Genomic DNA, 19,529 nt, shown 5'->3' on the forward strand with positions numbered 1-19,529 from the left:
GTCTTTCGAGGGCCAACCAAAGAGGGAGGCGTCATCTAGCAAACATGGAGCGGGTGACTCTGACATACACTGACAAGCTGTGGGTGAAGTGCATGTCAAGACTGCGGGGTAGACCCCGCTAAGTGCTGCATGAATCACAAATGAATAAACTCGGGTCTTGCGATGAATGAGCGCATGGAGAGTATTTTCTTTTTGCCAACTTGGAGAAAAAAGGCAGCTTATGAGATCTATGGATATATATTTTTTGTGGTTTATGGGGTGAAATTGTTTGTCTTAAATAAGAACTGGGGCTTTTATGAATAAACTCTTCCATGTTGGATTGCAGACACGGCAAGCCCAAAACCTGTGACCTCTTGGAAACACTGACAAAATTCTTACTTTATTTCCTGACCACAGTGGTGAGAGAAACCACCAGAGTGTGATTGTTCAGATCCCTAACATGAATCTTCCATGATGATAGACATCAGGGGGGGCTGCCCCTGACCTCTCCCTCTCCTCCTCTGACAAACTCACTTTCTTTCCACCTCCTCCATGCGTACTGGCAGGCCTCGTGTGTGTGGGTGACTGTGGCTGTGGAGGCGGTCCACCTCCTGCCTCAGAGCGCTGAGCTCCAGGCTGCGTGCTGCGACCTCTTTCTCCAGCAGACAGCTCTCCCTCTCAGCCATACTCATTGTTTCAGGGTCACCGGCGAGAGCAGATTCCTTCATGGAAAGCTCCACGGACTCAAGCCAGGCCTCCAGGCTGCCCAGGGCTTGGAGCACTTTTACAACCTGCACGGTACAGAAGCAGAGAGGCTAATGATGTGGAGACTTTTTGTTGCAGTAATTTGCAAGTGATTTAGTGCACAGCAAAAACAACCAGAGGTGATGTACTGTACAAAGAAGACAATAATATGTTTACCTAATGGAAGTAGACTACGCTCTGACCCACATCTTTTGTAATAAAAGACTCACGCTTTCCAACTAAGTCATCAATCTAGGGGGATTTGCAGCCTCTTTCCATCCTATAATCGAATTACATGGCAGCGCAATTTATATCCTTTGGATTACCCATCATAAATTTGGGGGAATATACCTTGCAGACTCTTCCAATTAAGATGGTGAAGATGAAAGCAAATGAGCTTCTAACCATGAGTGTATGCGAACAGCCCAGGCTCAGGGCCAGCAAAAAGCTTCTCCCAATGGGAGAACTGATCCAGAATCATCCGTCATAACCATAAATTTCCCCCTATAATTTTAGAGGTAAGTCAGAGGCTCGGTATGACTCAAGAGGAGTGCCTGTTGTGAGATATTTTATGAATCTTACCCTAAAACCCAGCTCCTCTGAGGCCTGCAGAAACGCGGCGTTCCTCTGGTGCCTCCTCCGCAGCTCTTCCCATAAGACTTCCAGCTGGCCGAGGAACTCCTCTATCTTGGCGCTGCCTGGGTGCTGTGCACGGACCAGCCCGCGACCCTCCTGAGGATGGAGCGTTAAACTGATGAGAGCATGTGATGACTAAGGACTGGGATTTACTTTGCAAAATATAGACCTAATCTGAAGCTTTTGGGTAACTAAAGCTGTCTCTGGTGAAATGTCAGCTCATTATTTGATTAATACACAAACCAGGCCTGTCAAATGTGGGGGATATTTTCATTCAAGGCATTCATCCAGTGCTTATGTTTTCAGACTAACTGTCAATATGACAGTGTGGCTTGGCTTACCCGTTTGACCACCTCTATCCTGGCCCTGTTGGTGAGAATTTCTTGTTCGAGAGCTTGTTGACACCTCCTGGCTGCCTCTGGCCCATCAAAGCTGGCTATTGAACACACCTGTGTGGCCATGGACACATTGTCTTTCAGCCAGGACAAAGTCTGAGAGGGAAAACAGACCAAATGGGGAAAGGGATAAAGAGATGATCAGTTTAAAAGAGTAATATCTGAATGTGGACCAAGGGAGATGACATTTAGATGCCACAGGAAGCACAGTGATCAGGTGATGTTTCTCATCCTGACCTTTAAACCAAATCAGCATTTGAAAAAAAAAAAATCTAGACAATTACTGGAACTGAGAAAACAGTAGCACATCAGTGTGTCCAGTCACATTGCATTACAACTTTGTCTCATTTCAAAATGTGACATAATGTCTGTGGCTGGTTACAAGAGAAGGGTGTAATAGCTGATGAGAGCAACTGCAGTGCTGACTTGACAATTTGTAGCAATGAATTCTGAAGCTGAGGTCACAAGATGAACCATCTTCATGCACAGACAGCTCCTATAGGTGATTTCCTGTGTAAAGGAGAAATGCAGGTGTTCCCGGCAGGGGTCAGGTCACCTTGTCAGCAGACACCGTGAACTTCTGGAGCTGTGTGTGAAGCTGTGGGTGGCCTCGTGGGGCGGTGGCAAGCTTGGGCTCTGCTCTGGGCTTCCTGCTGCAAAAGAAAACACAGACATGTGACTCCAATTATGACTTACATAAAGACCTCTCATTATGTAAGTCACAGAGAGAGAGACAGAGAGGGAGGGAGAAGCCAAGCTGAAATGTCACCTTTCCCCCTTCAACTGATGTCTGACGATGACATCATGCGCACAGGCAGGGCCGTCTCCCGTGGGTGAAGAGGTGTGGTTCACTGATTGCTGCTCCTGGCTTTGGTTGCTCGGTGTTCTCCTACCAATCCCACATTCAACAGTACTCTGTGGACAAAAGCATAAAAGTCTCTGTAGGAAAATCCAACAGATCAGCAACATGACATTTGAGTAATGTTTTGCTTCTTCTGTCAGCCATCCGTCAAATAAATGTTGACTGGATGCATAAACATCTCAGATGGAGGATTTTATACTGTGAGCAGTCACTAGACAATGAGGCGTTGCTGTAGCTCGCAGCTAATGTGAATGTTACAATGTGGCTGGAGGCCGGACAACATGGACAGCTGCCCGGAGTAAAGTAAAGCCTCTCCTGTAAATGACACAAAGCACACTCTCTTGCAAAGGTTGGCTCGTCTTGGTGAAATAACCCAGACGGGGCTAAAGATACAAGCTTTTTTGTGTTTGACGGCATCAAAGTTTGTAATAAAAATACTAAAAATGGCAGCAAAAGTTTAAATATATTATAATTGCTTTATGAATGAACACATTAAGTCTAACAAGGTTGCCAACATGTGCTATACCACTCTGATGACTAAAAAGAGCCATTACAGTTGGAAATACGACCCCCTGTTTAAATCCCCTGTCCCTCATTAAATAGCAGAAGTGTTTTTTCAGCCTTAGATACCGATTTCCATGGTCGTCCGCTCCGACTGTTTAGAACTATGCAGTGGAGTTTTTAGCAAGGTCAGTGCCAGAGCTATAGACCTTGTCTTTGTGCAGAAATATATTAAAGACGTCAACAGCCACTAAGCCTCTTTTACAACCATCTGAGAGGTTTAAAGGTTGGCCAAAGGACTCAGCAAGGTTTCCAACGAGAGCTACATGTATCTGGATTATAACAGAGAACACAGTGGGATATCCTGATGCTTGGTCTTGTTACCAACTGCAGTCCACTGCAAACATTGGAGCCAACTGAACCAACACAAGAATACATATACTTAGAGCTGTTTGTATTGTATTGAATTGTAATTGTATTGTTTTTGGGGGTTGTTTCCATGGATTTTTTTTTTGGTATGTACTTATATTGTTTCTAACTATGTATAATTTAGTTAGGCAATAGGCACCAACCACTGGTCTAGTTTTTTAAGTGTGTTTTGTATGAAAAAAATCCCTCCTCGAAATCTACATCCATGTCACCAACCAAAGTGCCTTGTAAATACAGTTTTACTTGCTGTGCTCACCAAAACCGGCTGGCATAAATACAAAACAATTAAATTAACAGTGAATTTAGCAAAACATTCTTTTATGCAGACATTTCTCTATCAAACTGTATGAATAATGCAGACCACACTGTGTTAATTGTTCTATATAACATAATGTCTTTCACATATGCCAGTAAAAACTGTGCTGACACACATCAAGTCTCTGCACCAATCAGCAGAGCAAATCTGTCAATGTTTTCATGTAAAAAAAATCAAAAAGGCTGAATTTACACGACAGCCAAACAGCACAAAACAGCCATTAATACTGGTGTTTTATGGAGTAGCTTTAATTTAACCATGCTATTTTCTGACCGGCCTTATAGAAGGAGTGAGTCAGAGAGCTGGAGAAAAGTGTCGCCTCCAAAATTATGCGAGAGATGCAGTAAATTAAAGCGGTCTAACATCATTTACTAACATGCCAGTCATTTTATAGGCCAGTCTGAGTTTCATAGAGGCACATTATCGGCCCATTTCTGTGCTTTAACTGCAGAACTAACAAACTACTGTGATTCATTTGACAGGGCTGATAACCATTGCTGACGTCAGAATTTGCTTCTGTCCTTCATCCTTCACAGTGGCTTCCACTGTAAACAACTCCTGTAGTGCACTCAACATTCAGTTCTGCCATATGAAAAAGAATTATGTCAGCCACAGCAAAAAATAGCTGGTTAATGATTCGCTATGTCATACACAATGGTATTCTGTGTTTTCATGCCTCGTCCAATCATCTCCTGTTTCAGCATACTTTTCCCTATCTTGGTACTGTTGATTCTTATCTGTTTTCTACTGATCTCCTCTTGTCTCGCTGCAATGTGCTATGAGGTGATGTCAGCCAAGAACTATCACTTAGCACCAAGCCCATCTGGTCCGCAGCCCCAGCATCTGGCCACAATTAGCCAGAGAAACAGACGATAGCCATGTTTACCTCCAGCGACATGAGGCCATAATACTGCTGACACAGACACGGACGTATAGATTATAATACGTGTACCCATACACATATAGACACTAAAACCTTTACAGTTACCTTTAATCAGAGTCAAATTGCACCAGAGATGGAGAGACTACAAAAAAATGTGTGTATGTAAGCATGTCTGCAGATATGCTGAAAGTGCCGCGTACAAGCACAGATGCAAATACCCAGAGTCCCCATCAGCCCACAGACCTGTGCAACTGCATGTTATGCCATTAAAAATGCTGTGATCAATTCAGTGCACGGGAGTTAAAGTGCTGCGAAAGTATGTGACAAATTACTTTTACTGTTAAACGGGTGGTTGGACAGTAAAACTGAGTTTGGCTTTTGGGCTCCAGGGTTTTGTTTGGTGTTTCTTATTAGACCTTCCATAAAGAGTAATGAGTGGGGCTCTCACTGACAGTGCACCCAGGTAACTCCCAGCTTCCAGTGCAATAAAGGCAACAAACTGCAGTGAAAGGGCTCGGGACATCCAAGCCAACGAGCTCAGCGTCTGTTAAGTGAAACAACTGAGCAAGACGTGTTGGCCTGATGGGTTCCTGCCACAGGTGGCGATTCCACAGGGCCAGTTAAAGCCTAAAAACATGAGCCGAGAAATAAACTGAACCAGAGACACAGTGAGAATGGAAAGAGTGAATTTTTCTCTCCTTGAGCATCTGGGCACTTTTCTCACTGGGCAAAATGAGGCCAGAAGCTCAGCAGGGACTTCACAAGAGCTCAGGGTCAATAACAGGAGAGGAGCACTGCATTATGGGCTGAACGCAAATAGCCACTGTGCGTTCGCTTACGGATTGTAAAGAGATTTAATGTGCTAACTTAAAAGACTAAATATACACATAATTACTGGTTTTTAACATACCACACACTTAAGTCTCTGGATAACTCCTCTTCTAAACGACGCTAACAGTATTTCCTTGCATGTTTATGGGCAGTGGGGTTACTAAAGGAGCACCCACATGTTCAATAAAGTGCTGGTCCGCCTCCAAGATGAGGAATGTCGTGTCTGAGGAATCCACATGCTCTGCAGATTATCCACTCACCCTGGACTGACCCACAGGCCATCTATTAATATAGCATTAATCCAATGACTGTGTACTTCTGTCAGCGCAGTTGAAAGCCAAGATACTATTCTACCATAAAGTGAAGTTTGGGGTCGGAGGGAGAGGCGTATTTGCTCTGGCCCACCAGTCAGCCATGTTGTACAGTCATGGCTTGACATTTTTCGTGGAAGCTTATGGAATTTGTGCGCCAGGGTAAATAACACCTCTAAAAGCTCTTCCTGTGACTCCTACAGGGCAAGATTCAAAACATTTACAGACTGTGGTTCTTGTCAGCAGATAGAGAAGACTGGCTGGTTACATATTGCTCTAGCTGGTCTCCTCCTCACCATCTCATGGTACATCAAATTATATTATGATGTGCAATTAACTAGCTGGTAGGATGGAAAACCAGCAGTGTTTTGGATGCCAAGACTAGAAGCCACTGCTGTACAGCACATCTGACAGACTCCAAAAACACTGTTATTTAGGAAAAAACCTGCTCAAATTGTAAATCAGGCATTTTCCAAACCAAGGGACAAAGTGCGTCACTTTCTGCAGCCACAGATGCCGTAGGACTGGAAGAGGCTGATGGCGCTGTTCTCTCCAAGTCAAGAGCCACAGTGTGGTTTCTCCAGTAATAGAAAAAAGCTACGTACCACGCAGCCTTTCAGACGATTCTGCTCCTCCTTCACCTCCTTTCCCATGATCCTTTGCGTCTCCATTCCCACGTTGCACTGGGGTTCTCGGGCCGGTGTCAGGGGGTCAGCATCTTCCCTGGTGAAAGCGGAGCCAGTGGGAGAGAGTGTGGTCCTGTCACTCCTGCAGGAGGAGCAGAGCGGGAGGTTACTGTGGTGCTGACAGCAGGGCTTCAGAGCCCCGCGATGAACTCCAATTATGGCTCTGAAGTTTTCTACCAGTGTTTGTGTTATTTGGTTTAAATAGCCATGAAACGCAGCTGATAAGACAGACGAGATGATGTAATATTTGGATCTAAAGATAGCCCGCTGACATGAGAGGCTCTGCCTGAGAAATATTTGGAAAGCTGGAGATGTTGGAGATGGATGTCAGAACTGTGGACTTAAGTAACTCCTGACTGTATTTATTATTATGAAAATGAAAAATGTTCAGTCTTTTTTATCCAGGTAGAGGATCACGATGTTATCCGCTGGCCAGTCCAACACTTTGATCCAGAACAAGGTACCATTTAAAATACTGGTCAGACTGAAATAAAATTTGGCATAAATATTCATGGTCTCTAGAGGATGGATCCCCATGATTTAAAAAAATAATAATAAAATAAAACAAATTAAAAATAATAATAAAAATAATAATCATAAATTTAAAAAAAAACAACTAAGCATTTATCCATAAAATTAATTAAATCTCTCTGTTTTTTTCCCCCCCAGAAAAATTCAATTCTAATTAATTTAACTGAGAACAGTATAGTACCTATAGTGAAATAAATATTTTATTCTGCAAATAGTTTTATTTCATATGAGAATATGCAAATATTTATGTTGCACTAACAAACATAGGTTTGCGTAATATTTGTCTAATTATTTTGAAAAAAATATGATGGATAGGCAAAAGTAGCCTTCTTGTCAATAAAATATATAAATCTACGTGCCATGATGATGTCATGCTTTATATAGCTAATTGACTGTTTTAAAGATCAATAAACAAATAATATCTGACTGGAGTTTCTCCCATTTGTCTGCTACTTTTAAATCTTCCAGGACATTTGCAACAGCACTGATTTCTTTGAGATGGAAATCCTGATTTAAACAGCACTCTCCAAAACAAAATACAAAGTTTGATGACCCTGACATTTTGGATATCATTCAGAAGAATGCCTCATGTTTCACTAAGCGTGCTGTAGGGCTGTGACTAATCGTATTTCATTTTTTTGTAGTTTGGTTCCCATTTTACCGCAGCATTTAAATGTGTACTCATTAAGCAGATATTGCTTCTGATAGTCTAAAATAAGTCTAATGATGTAAAAGCCTGGACTCGTACTGCAGGCTATTAAAGCAACAATAAATTTGTTTTACAAATGCCATAAAAATTACAAAATATTCTTGTAAACGCGTTATATCTCTGATTCAGCAGACAATTCGAGGTGACGGCAGGATTTTAATTGTGAGAAAAGAACAAGCCGTGTTGCCAACTCGACTCTGTGAGCCAAAACATTATTCACCTAGTACAGTAATCAAACACATGGTCAAATTCCAAAGCAGTGCAGAAAACTGAATATTATAAATGAAACCAGTGGGTGGTGAGTGATGCTCTGGGTGGTAGTTGTAGTCTCCAGACATCCAGACAGACCAGTCCTTCACTTTGCTTATAATTTTTCACTGATTCAAACCCAAATTCAACAAGGCTAATCAAGGGAGAGAGAGAGATCTTTATACAAACTTCAAATGGAAAACGTCTTCTAGGTTTTGCCAGTGCACACGTTTAACGGAGGGTACCAGAAGAGTAATAACAGAAAAATACAGTTCCAGCTCAGTGGAAACCTGTGAAGGACCAATTACTGGGTGAAACAATGCATTTACTCACAGGGCCACCAAAGTTGTCAGCGGTATCCTTGGCCTGCTGTCTTACCTGAAAACCTTCTGAAGAAGTGCCCAGCAGTCCTTCACCTCACTCTGCTTCTGTGTGACGCTGGCGGCCAGGGCGGGATGGAGATTAGACACCTGTGACACACTCACATCTAGCATCTACCACACACAGGCCTGCAGGTTAGGCAGAGAAGGCTTCTGCAACACACTTTCAGAATCTAATCACACAGTGCTGCTTTAAAGGGATAGTTCAGACTTTTTGAAACTGGGTTGTATGAGGTACTTATCCATAGTCAGTGTATTATCTGCTGTAGATGACAGTCGGCATGCCCACAGTTTGGAGAAGCAGACAGGAGTACCGGCACAGAAGCTAAGCAATGTACTGCTGTGAACAGGGGCGGCAGCAAAATGTATTTTAGCCATCTAAAAACATTAATATCAGTTTAAGTGATTTAAGTGTACACTATATTTAGACTATTCTTTTCCAAGTCTGTTTATTGGGGTTTTTAAAGTTAAACAAACAGTGGCAGTAGTATGAAAGTGAAAACCGAATTTCTGATCAGAAAAATAGAAGATATTCAGATATTTTCAAAGGTAAAATGTATCATTCTGTTTTATGTTCTAATTAAAACAATAAGAAAAGAAAATTTAAAGAATTAATAAGATAAAAAATGGGCTAGTTAGGGGAAAGATTTAGGACACAAGATCAGAACCTTCAATAGTGCGATCAGTGGATCAGGATCCAAAGGTCTACCAAGGACGTCTGATTGAGACTGAAAAATATGTTGCCAATATGTTGTTGCTCTTGGGCAGTGGCAGAACATATGGGCTAGTGAAACTGGTGGTTGCACACAACGGTTACATGCTGGAATAATATTTGGATACATTTTACTGCGCTTATTTTTTGATAAGTGAAGTCCATGCAGTATTTTAAATTGCAAAAGTACTAGTACAAACTGAGGAAGAATGTACCAGTAATTGAGCTTTTGTCCATGACTCTTCCGTAAAATATTTTCACAGTTTTACAGGAACTGAAGGCAAAATCTATGCTTTTTTCACAGCCACCAGACTCCACTGACAAAAACAGTCATTTTAACCACAGTACGGGAGCTGCTGGTCTACTGCTGCCTAGATTGGTTAGTTACTTTAATTTTTGTGTGACTTTGGTGAATGCAAAATAACCCTTTAAAACACCAAAGTCACACTATAACACAAGTTAACTGCTTGAGGCAGCAGTAGACCAGCAGCTCCTGTGTTCTGTGAAGTAAAATTACTGTTGTTGTCAGAGGAGTCTGGTGTCTTTGAAGAGAACATAGATAACAACAGTACTGTCTCATGGCAAGGTAAAGTAGTAAAATATTCTAAATTTAGTGTACACTTAAACTTATATGGTTTGTATTGATATTTTGGTGGCTAAAAAACATACAGAAGTACATTGCTTAGCTTCCGTGGTGGTACTCCTGCCTGCTTCTCCAAACTAGGGGCATGCTGGCCGCCATACTGTAGGTGATACACTGACTATTGATAAGTACCTCAAACCAGCCTGCTTCATAATATCCTAACTATTCCTTTAAGTAAAAAGATGCTTCCTACCATGATTTGACTGGCGATGTCTCGTATTTCTCTGTCTCCGAAGCTGTCCAGCTCTTTCGATGCAGATATGCTTTTCCTCTGGAAGAGAAGACATAATTCAGTAAATGTGAACAAAATGTGAATCTCAGATCTATGTCGAAGAAGAAACATTAATCAGCCAGGGAAGTGTACCATGTTATTAATAGCAAACAAGGTATTGTCAGCCTGTTGGTAGAACGAGGACACCTCCAGTGCCAGCTGAAGATTTTCATGGTAGTTCTTCAGATGAGACTGTGCCTTCAGCCACCTACACACAGCAGACAACAGGACAGATCAGTTTTCTTTCTGGACTGAAGATGTTTCACGCAGTGACCAGCTCAACTTAAGGGACAACGTTTACATTTTATTGATGTGTTTCCTCTTGCTGGAGATGTTTTTGCCATCTGTCTTCCCTTGTTTCTCCAGTTTTAGGGCCAAGTGGTTGATCTCCTCGTGGAGGTTTCTGTATAGCTGCTCATCCTGCAGGAAAACAGGGGAACACAATCCAACTATGACCTCAGCTGTCTGTACCATACACCCTGGGAGACAAATTACACTCAGACACAGATAAATGACCGGGAAGCCTCTATAGAATTGTATTATAAACTATTAACATATGTGAATGTGTATGTGTTTACCTGAGGAAAATTGTTTAGCATGTGTACTGGTGTTTTTTTTAGTTAGTTATTAATAGCTCCTTTCCTTGTTCCTTTACAACACTCACCTGTTTCAGATCTAAAATTCTCCTTGTCAGCTGCATTTTGTCAACATTTTCCCCCAGGACGTTCACCAGAGACTGCTCCTCTTCCTGCTGGCACACATAAAAGTCAGTGTTTATAGCCCCCATTTGTTAGGAACCCAACCATTATTTCCTTTCAGAGGCACCGGGATTAAACCACACTACCCCTGCTACCAAGGAAGATGCTGAACAGAAATAGCCTTCAGCATTAGGTGAGAACTTGATACTAATGCACGGAGGAAAGGATGAGTGGAACTAAATGGAGAATGCAGTCTCCTCCTGGGATGGATGTTTTATAGCCTTCATACATCCTCCATTACATTCCCACAGGTCCATTATCAATCATCGGCCGCCTTGTGCCAGACATGGACATGAACAGAAAGATAAACACAGAGCTAAAATTGCTTTTTGATAATGACAGGCAGATGTTTTACATCGGTGAATATATACAAACAAGAGACGTCTTCAGGATACTGAGCTAATTTCCTGTATTAGCAAGTTTTTTTTGTGCCAATTATCTTGACAACTGTTGATCAGAGCTGCCTGTCCGCTCATATTTGAGCCAAGTGTTCTTGGTTTTAATTGGTACAAGCGGAGAGCTTTATGGCTTTTCTGTTTCGATAAATGGAAAAAGGAAGGAGGAAATTTGGGAAATTGGGAGCAGAATTATGGAAAAAGAATGAAATATCTGTTAAATTAAAATGAAAATGGATAAAAATAAAAATAACTGATTTAAAGTACTCATTCTACCCTGTTTCACATTAGTGTTAAACTTAAAAATGACAACATGAACACTAATGAATCTATTGTAAATGCTGGCAACATGCAGTCAGCAATAAATTAAAATCCAAACTGCACAAATATCATTAAAAGCTTTCACTCAGTAGTTCAATAAAACTGTCTCTGAAAAGAATGACGAAAGGGGTAAAAAATAGTCCTCCTCAGTCTGAAATTAAATCCACTTCTTACAGATCAAAAAAAAAAAAAGAAAGAAGAATGTTACTTTACCTTCTCTTTAATCCATGCCTCCAGCTTGTCCACTTTTCTGTTGAACTCCTGCAGGTTCTTGGCTCCACCCAGGGCCCTCGTCTGATTAGCAGCCGTCTGTTTCAGGGTTTGCCACTGGTCCCTGAGCTGGCTAAGCTGCTTCTTCACCAGATCAGAGGTGGGGTTCAACTTACAGATCAACTGCTCACCCATCTTTTGAAACAGAAGGAAACATAAAGTCGCTGTTCATTTTAGGGCGCAGCGCAGATGGAGCCGCCAGACTGACACAGAACAGTGGCTGAGTACTTTTGACACCTCAGCTTTGTCAGAGTCATTGCTCCTGTGCCAGCCGGCTTCACAGAGGTTGGAATACTGCCATTCATTTCTTGGATATACCCTTGAAAAAATCTCCTGGTTCTGCTTCTGCCCTTCCTGAGCCGTCTGAGTGTCAGAGGAGGTTAATTATCAGCAATGTACCATTTCCAAACATTTTCTCCTGAGGGAGAAAGTATAAACTGGCTTGACAGAGCCGTCTGGAACACTGAGGGTCTGCTTTTCTCTCTGCTTGGCTGCAAATGCCTACGGGCCCATTATGTTATGCTTTATATGACCTGACAGATGCTTTTGGCAACAAAGACAGTGATTAATGTTTGCATTCAGATCTCCATTACCTGTTAAAAAGTTCAAATAAACATTTCATTTGCAGTGATGTGCTTGCTGTGGTAATGCTGTAATATTTCAGTTACAGCTCAGCCGTGTGTTGCATCATTTTGTTACCTGGTTGAGTTGAATCAGGGTGTTCTCAAAGTCTTTGAGGTCTCTCTGAAGCGTCTGTGAGGCTTCTTCCCAGTCCTGTAGGGGGCAGCGCTGAATATTACATCCATCCTTCAGGTCCTGCAGCTTGCCTTTGATCCACGCCTCTGCCTACATCACAAACAGACACACAGTTTAGGATATGCTTCAAACACTGCACGTCATAGTCAACCACTTAGGTCTGTTAATGGACCTGTTTCAGCTGTTTGATGATTTTGCCCTTTTATTTAAAGTGAAATCTGAGAAGGTATGTGCTTCAGAGACTTGTAATAAAACATGGTTTAGGAGCTGTTAACTCTTTAAGTATGACTGTAGATATGTTTGTGTGGATCAAAATAAAGTTACACATGAAAACATGACAAAATGACTTTCAGATTTCTTAAATGATGTTTTCAATTAAATGTATACCTCAGGCTTTCACACCTATGTCGTGCGATATCCACTGTGTGACAGTACACTCATCAAAGCTGTATTTCTGCACATCAGGAGAGCTGACTTAGAGTAATACGGAGCCTCAAACACATCAAGAACAGCTCTTTGTTCTCTGATGTCACGTTATGCAGAGCAGAAGTTTCTCTTGGCAAGTGCCTGCGCTCCATTGCATAAGGCTTTGTCTTGCAGAGCTGCCTTTTCTGGCAACATTTGTATGGAGTGAGAAACTTCAAACCAGGTGGCCAAAGTCAGAAAGTGTTGGAAAGTACATGTTTGTTTTCTGCAAAGAGCCGCAGTGTGGAAGCGAGCGACCCACCCAAGTCACAATAATTGAATGGATTAATAAATCAACTCCAGTTCTTCCGCTTCTCAGGCTGATCCTGAGTGAGTCATACAGTTGATCAAATCTGCAGAATGTTATTTTTCACAGTGTTGCTATTGTGAAGAATGTCAAATAAAAGCTAAGCACAGAACATTACATCAAAGCGTTAGCTCCTCAGGAATTTAATGACTGACAATGAATAATAGGCTCTACAGTAACACCTCTTTGGGATCAATAAAACATCGAGACCACACATGAACCAGCCTCTAAACAACTCTTTGCTCGAGATTAAAATGTGATGTCACTTCTCCTCAGAGAGGCAGGTCATTAACTTTACAAGGCCCCTGATGCAGCGGAGGTATTTCTGTGTTGAACAGAAGGAAAAGAGCTTGACAAAACAGGCCTGCCCCTATCTCCTCACACTGGCTCCCATGGCATTATAATGACCTCATACAGGAAGTCTATGATTCTCTTGTTTTTTCCTGTCCGCTCTCCACAACAATTGTTCGTTTATCAAAATGTACAGTGTGGTCTTAGTCTCGCCGCACAGAATAGATGGCTAATGCATGCAGCTCAGATTATATCACCGCTTCTGATTTTTTGTGTGAAAAATCTGAGGCCCCACAGGAAAACATCAGTGCAGGCAACACAGAGCAGATTTGAAAATAAACTCCATGTTTGGTGATTATAAATCTGTAAGCACAAACCGACTTTTTTCAGGCTGCTTTTCATTTTGACAAGCTTCAAAGGAACCCATTTTTAGCATTTTAACTGGAGAACGGGTGTGCACATTTTTACACTTTATAAAATGTTTACCAACAAGCCAAATTTTTAGCCCCTCTTGTAATGCAACTTGGCCTGGAAAATCCTGTGGGAGTGGATGTTCCTCGGTTTTCTCTATCATGGAAATGAGACGGTGAAAGGCGAGATGTTTTGCAGAGCAGCCTCGGAGACAGATGGCCCTTAGCGAGCGCCGTCCTTCTCCATGTGGTGACCTGCTTTGCTCTCCTAGCTTGAAACATTAGGGGCCTTTAAAAGTCTCTCCCTGGAAAACTCACTTCCACTTCGACAGCGATGTAATACTGAAATAACACATTTTCATCAGCGATAGCAGTCATCCAAATCCCTGTAAAACAAGCAGGTCCCCAGGTACCAAAAGCTCTGGTTATTTAAAGTACATTCTCAAATAAAGTTAACACACAAAAGGCTGTTTCCTCCAAAAGCAACAGAAATACAAACTCCACTTAAGAGCAAAGAGGCTGCTAAGCTTGTTAACATTAACGACGTGCTACAGAGCTGTTCTCAACACATACATACAACATATGTTTCCCTCAGATGACACATCCAAAATTAATTTCTTATTACTGGAAGTACAGCCTATCACTTGGATGGTTTATGACAAAGCCAACTGCCGGACCAAATGTCCCTCAGCCGAACTCGCAGAAAAATGTCCTTGTATGCTGGGGTGGACGCAGCGATGAGATAACACAACCAGTTGTGCTGCTTGGCTGCGTCTCCCTGGGCCATAGGCGTGAAGAGATGGAGCCAAACAATGATCTCATCCCTAAATAATTGCTTCACTTGTGGCGGTTTCCCCTCCCTCTCTTCCCTCAGCCGAACACAGCTCATACAGTTCTCAGGACAAAATAAGAACCAGTACATATTTTGTTCTACTCCGAGGGTCATGCGACAGGCAGCTTCCATTCTGTTTTCATCTCGGCAACGTCACTTGCTGCCTTTGAGATAAACCCACTCCAGCTTCTTTTCATTTAGCATTTTTTACATCAGAGGAGATGAGAGATAAGTTGCTTACTGTGGGTTAATTTGAAAATGATTTAAAACATCTCCATCTGCATATTCTGGAAAAGTGGAGTGGAAAAAGCACACCCTCCTGAAACATTTTATTAGTTTCCAATTATGTGAGGGAACACAGAAAAGTAGGAGGGAAGTGCAGCTTTTAGTAAGCAGGACTGCAAACTGACGCAGTATGGGATGAACCCCCTGACTGACCGTGACAAACTGTTAAGGCTGAGACTGTGGGGTACATTTTACCTGCAGCACTTCCTTGTTGAAGAGTGAATTGCGCTGAGTGAAGAAGTCACTCTGGGATGGAGCAGCTGCTGATGCTTCATTCTGTGTGTTTGGATGACTTTCTTTCCTCTGTGGCTCTTTCTTCTGCGATTCAGAAACTGAAATCTGAAATCAACACAGACAGTAATTTGCAACTTTAATGAGATGAATCCTCAACACCAGATGATGCTTGCCTCTGATAAAACCTGTAAGGAGACGGTTCAGCTCTCAATGAAGAGATGTTTAAGTGTCCATTCATGTTGATTAAACCTTTTTTCCTTTCCAGAGACATTATAAACTTGTGTGGCCCCTAAGGTCCCTCTAAACAAAAACCTACTGTTAGCACTACGTTAGATGAAATGAACATGACTGGCACGGCTTAACCAGTTGAGCATTCCTGCTGCTCTCAAACCAGGAAACATCTGGGCACATGAAGGAAGCAGGAACGGACAGATCCTTGGATGTCTGACGTTTTTCACTGTCAGCCTTACATGTAAACATATCACCTTTAAAAGGACTTTGGTAGATCATGTTCACTGTCTCATACCTGAACAGGTAAAGGCACCACCACCTTGTCACATGTAATTAGAACAATTTTTGGGGCATTTGCATGAATAATACATGAGAGGAGAAAAAGCAAAGTATTGTTGTGGTTACAGAAGAAGAGGTAATGTCGTTTTTTTGTCTTAAAAGGGGAAATGAGGCCGTTGCTGTGTCAGTGTGTTATTATAAGCAGCCACTTCAGCCTTCAGCCTTTTCTTTTGTTAACATCTTCCCTGACCTCATGTTTTCCAGTGAGCCCTGCCTCTGCAGGGTCTGCTGTAACAGAGCACTTCATCCACAGCACACACACTGATGACTTCAACAAGAAACAGGCCAAATCCAACAGCCCATTGACTTTAAACAATATCCCACAATATGCATATACTGTTTTTCTTCTGTATACTGTTTCTTTAATAAATTAAACTTAAACAAGAGGACACAACAGGCTATTTGTACGGCATTCAAAGACACGTCGCTCCCATAACTCGTTTTCCACCTCTGCGTAACTTTGCTCCAAATGTATAATATAATAAAACTGTTTAAGTTTGGCGAGCACAGCACATGACTTCATTTCCTAAACTCCGAGAGATCCATCAGCTCCACAGCTGGCTATAAAGACCCCACTGTCTCACAACAACACAACATACAGTCTGAATACAGGAAAAAAGAACAATTAACAACAAAATGCTCTATCAAAAATATATTTTAGGCTAAACATGACACTCACAGACCTTTTAAATGAGCTGAGAACAAACAAACACCATCATTTTTTCCACAAGCTAACATCAGCTAACTGTATTAGTCATTTTTAATTTTAGCAGTTAGCATCTTACCTGTTGGACGGATTTCTCTCCATTCAGTTTTAGCCTGGTTTGTCCCTGCGAAGGCTGAGGTTCATCACTGCTGTCTTTTCTGAGTAAAACCTAAAATATTAAGAGAAAATAAGAAGCTAGTAGTGCTAAAAATAAGCCGTAAATGAGGAGAACAAGCTGGATAGGACGGAAGTCATGAATGTTAGACTTCTTTAAAACTAAAATCTAAATTTTCGGTTAGAAATATAAGATTTTACATTCTGCTGTGGTACATTTGTCAAACTATATGTTATAGAGGTTTTCTTTTAAAACCTATAAATTAAAAATAATGCCAAATAACTAAATTACTTAGTTAACAGTGGAAAAGCTGTGTATGTAGCCTGTATGTTAAAAATGTAAAATAAACATTTAATAGGTTAATTACTTTGCTTGTAGAAACATCAACAGTATTTTTTGTAAAAGCTGGTAAAAGTAATGAATAAACTCAATTGTCTATAACTAAAAAACGTTTTATTTTTGAAAATATTTATAAACTACCCACATTTAGTCTTTATGGAGTTAAATGTGTAAAAAAAAAAAAAAGAAGTGCCTTTCAATTATACTTTCATAGGCTACTGAAAAAAATCCCACCTCTGAGATGTGTATCATCCTTAGTTATTTTCATATTGACATATTTGCATTAGTAAAGTGTGTCTTGTACCTTAAAGTGAGAACTGGGCTTATTCTCACAGCTCACACCCACAATCCTGGGCAGATGAGGATCTGACGTGCTGCTGGTGATGTTGTTGTTGTTATTGTTGTTTTCAGATGTGGACCCTGTGATTGAGAGCTGCGCCGATCCCACTGACACCTTGTTCTCTGATCTGTCTCGACTCCCAGAGATTGTGATCTTCTTGATGGATCTGGAGACGGCGGAGGGAGAGGTGACGTTCTGGTTCAGCTGGTCCTCAGCTGCCATGTCCTCCTGATCATGCCTCACGGGAGCTACCTGCTTGACGATGGGTGAGACCAGGCAGGGGCCGTGAGCGCAGACCTGGGATCGGCTGAGGTAGAGCGAGTTCAGGTTGTGCTGTAGAGTGCAGTTATCCAGACTCTGGCTCTGTAGATAACTCTGTGTAAACTCCTGGCATTTTGGCACAGCCGGGACTGACAGCCTTGTCCCAATAGTGAAGGGCTGGACCTTCCTCACAATGCTTTCAGACATTGCCAGTGTCCAGATAAGAATACAAAATATGCTGAAATCCAAATGGGCATTGAAAAGTCTGTCACATCCCCTTGTACACTCTCCTCACTCACCAGTTGTGTCTGTCCAGTCTCTGTTCAGCAGGCAAGTGGAGGGTTGAACAGAAAGTGAAGGGAGAGCTCAGTTCTCCACCTTCTTGTGCATGTTGAGAATGCACAGCACACAGCCCAGGACGGCTTCCTTGGACTCCTGGGATCTAATGCGGTCCCAGACGTGGCGCAGTGCCGTGCCAAGGTGGGCAGCGCCTGTAGAGAGGCTTCTCCTGAGGAACTGTGCCACTGAGCCTGCCAGTCTGCTACTGAGGAGCCTGATAACCAGGGACCGCAGCAAGATGAAAACTGCTGGCATGCTGCCTGACTGAGCTGTGTGAAAAAAAAAGAAAGCTCAAAAAAGGAGGGGGGAAAGAGGAGGGCTGGTTAAGAGAGGGATGAAGTCACCACCTCTCCACTCTCTTACTCTCTCTCTCTCTCTCCTTCTCTCTGTGCGAGGAGCGACAGAGCGGAGAGGGGGCTGTAAAGCCTGGCTGTCAAAACTTCCCCTCTGAACCTGAACAGAAAATCTGTCCAGATAAAAGGCAAGTAATGGAGTCAGAGGGAGAGACCTCTGTCAGACCTCTTCAATCACAGCTTATCCTCTATGAGGTAATATCCTCAGCTGAAACAAACTCACACACACCCACACTGCCTCTACGTTACCTCCACCTTGAAGTGCAGAGGAGCAGATTCAGCCTTGAGGTGTTCTGCTTTGTTCCAGCACAAAAATGACAAAAAAAAATCTTTCTGGCAGCAGACTTTTAAAAATCCAGGGTGAAATCTGAGGAGAGAATAAGCTTCAGAGGCTCATGTGAGCGCTGTCTGTCCAGGAGTGAGAGAACTTTCCTCAGCTCCGAGCCTTTCCCCATCAGTGGGGAGCAGTTGTCGCATGAACAGCCCTGTCGCTCTGCTCCTTAAACCTCAGAGCTACTGGCATGACAAGTGTGGAGGTGGGGGGCAAATTACAATCAAGCAGATGATGATGACCCCTACCACTCCTTGACAGTGGCTAGGGTTCAACAGAGCACATGTTGGGCTGACTGATTGGAATGGCAGGGGTGGCGTGCATATGTCAGGGGAGCAGGGATTACTGAGGAGAGCAGACAGCAGAGAAAATATTTGCAGGGAGCAGAGCTGAGAGAATCTGCTTCCACTGGTGAGAGCTTTCCCAAAAAAGGAACTCTCACTCTTCACTCAGCTGCCCTCTGACTTGACCCCTGCACCTGGTTGAGCGTCTGCTCAACCACTTAAAGCTAAACTCAGTCAGTTAAGTGAAATAAAGTATTTGTATGCCTCATTTTACAACACATGCTTTCAGAATTACCAAATTATGTTGTAAAATTACATAACATTCAGCTACAGAAACATTAAAGAAATAGATTTGTGCTCTAAAGTCGCCAGCGTTGTTTGAGTAGCGTTAAAACGGGGACGATGACAGTCACTCAGCAGGGCTCCATGTGACAGAGGTAGCCCCGGCGTCGACACAGTTAATGATGCTTTTATAAGAGCTCTGGTTTCATGATGAAGT

General features: G+C 42.3%; 1 protein-coding gene across 4 annotated transcripts in view; it reads right to left on the minus strand.

Annotated features, from left to right (window-relative positions):
• The window catches only part of mymx (myomixer), a 31,866-nt gene extending 13,772 nt beyond the window's left edge, over positions 1–18,094 (minus strand). For 2 of the 4 annotated variants that reach the window (XM_033613246.2, XM_033613242.2), the window contains exons 1-16: positions 17,427–18,094; positions 16,748–16,837; positions 15,354–15,497; positions 12,512–12,658; positions 11,756–11,947; positions 10,733–10,819; positions 10,370–10,488; positions 10,162–10,276; positions 9,991–10,068; positions 8,441–8,556; positions 6,493–6,655; positions 2,524–2,669; positions 2,311–2,407; positions 1,701–1,850; positions 1,306–1,455; positions 514–770 (exon numbers count right to left, since the gene is read on the minus strand). In XM_033613246.2, coding sequence (XP_033469137.1) covers positions 514–770; positions 1,306–1,455; positions 1,701–1,850; positions 2,311–2,407; positions 2,524–2,669; positions 6,493–6,655; positions 8,441–8,556; positions 9,991–10,068; positions 10,162–10,276; positions 10,370–10,488; positions 10,733–10,819; positions 11,756–11,947; positions 12,512–12,658; positions 15,354–15,497; positions 16,748–16,837; positions 17,427–17,930 — 2,555 coding nt within the window. In that variant the 5' untranslated portion in view covers positions 17,931–18,094. The remainder of the gene's footprint in view (positions 1–513; positions 771–1,305; positions 1,456–1,700; positions 1,851–2,310; positions 2,408–2,523; positions 2,670–6,492; positions 6,656–8,440; positions 8,557–9,990; positions 10,069–10,161; positions 10,277–10,369; positions 10,489–10,732; positions 10,820–11,755; positions 11,948–12,511; positions 12,659–15,353; positions 15,498–16,747; positions 16,838–17,426) is intronic. The other 2 variants (XM_033613243.2, XM_033613245.2) reach the window with 2 other exon arrangements.
• Between the last annotated feature and the right edge of the window lie 1,435 nt (positions 18,095–19,529).

This window comes from Epinephelus lanceolatus, chromosome 17, assembly GCF_041903045.1.
Source record: "Epinephelus lanceolatus isolate andai-2023 chromosome 17, ASM4190304v1, whole genome shotgun sequence".
Classification (NCBI taxonomy): Eukaryota; Metazoa; Chordata; class Actinopteri; order Perciformes; family Serranidae; genus Epinephelus; species Epinephelus lanceolatus.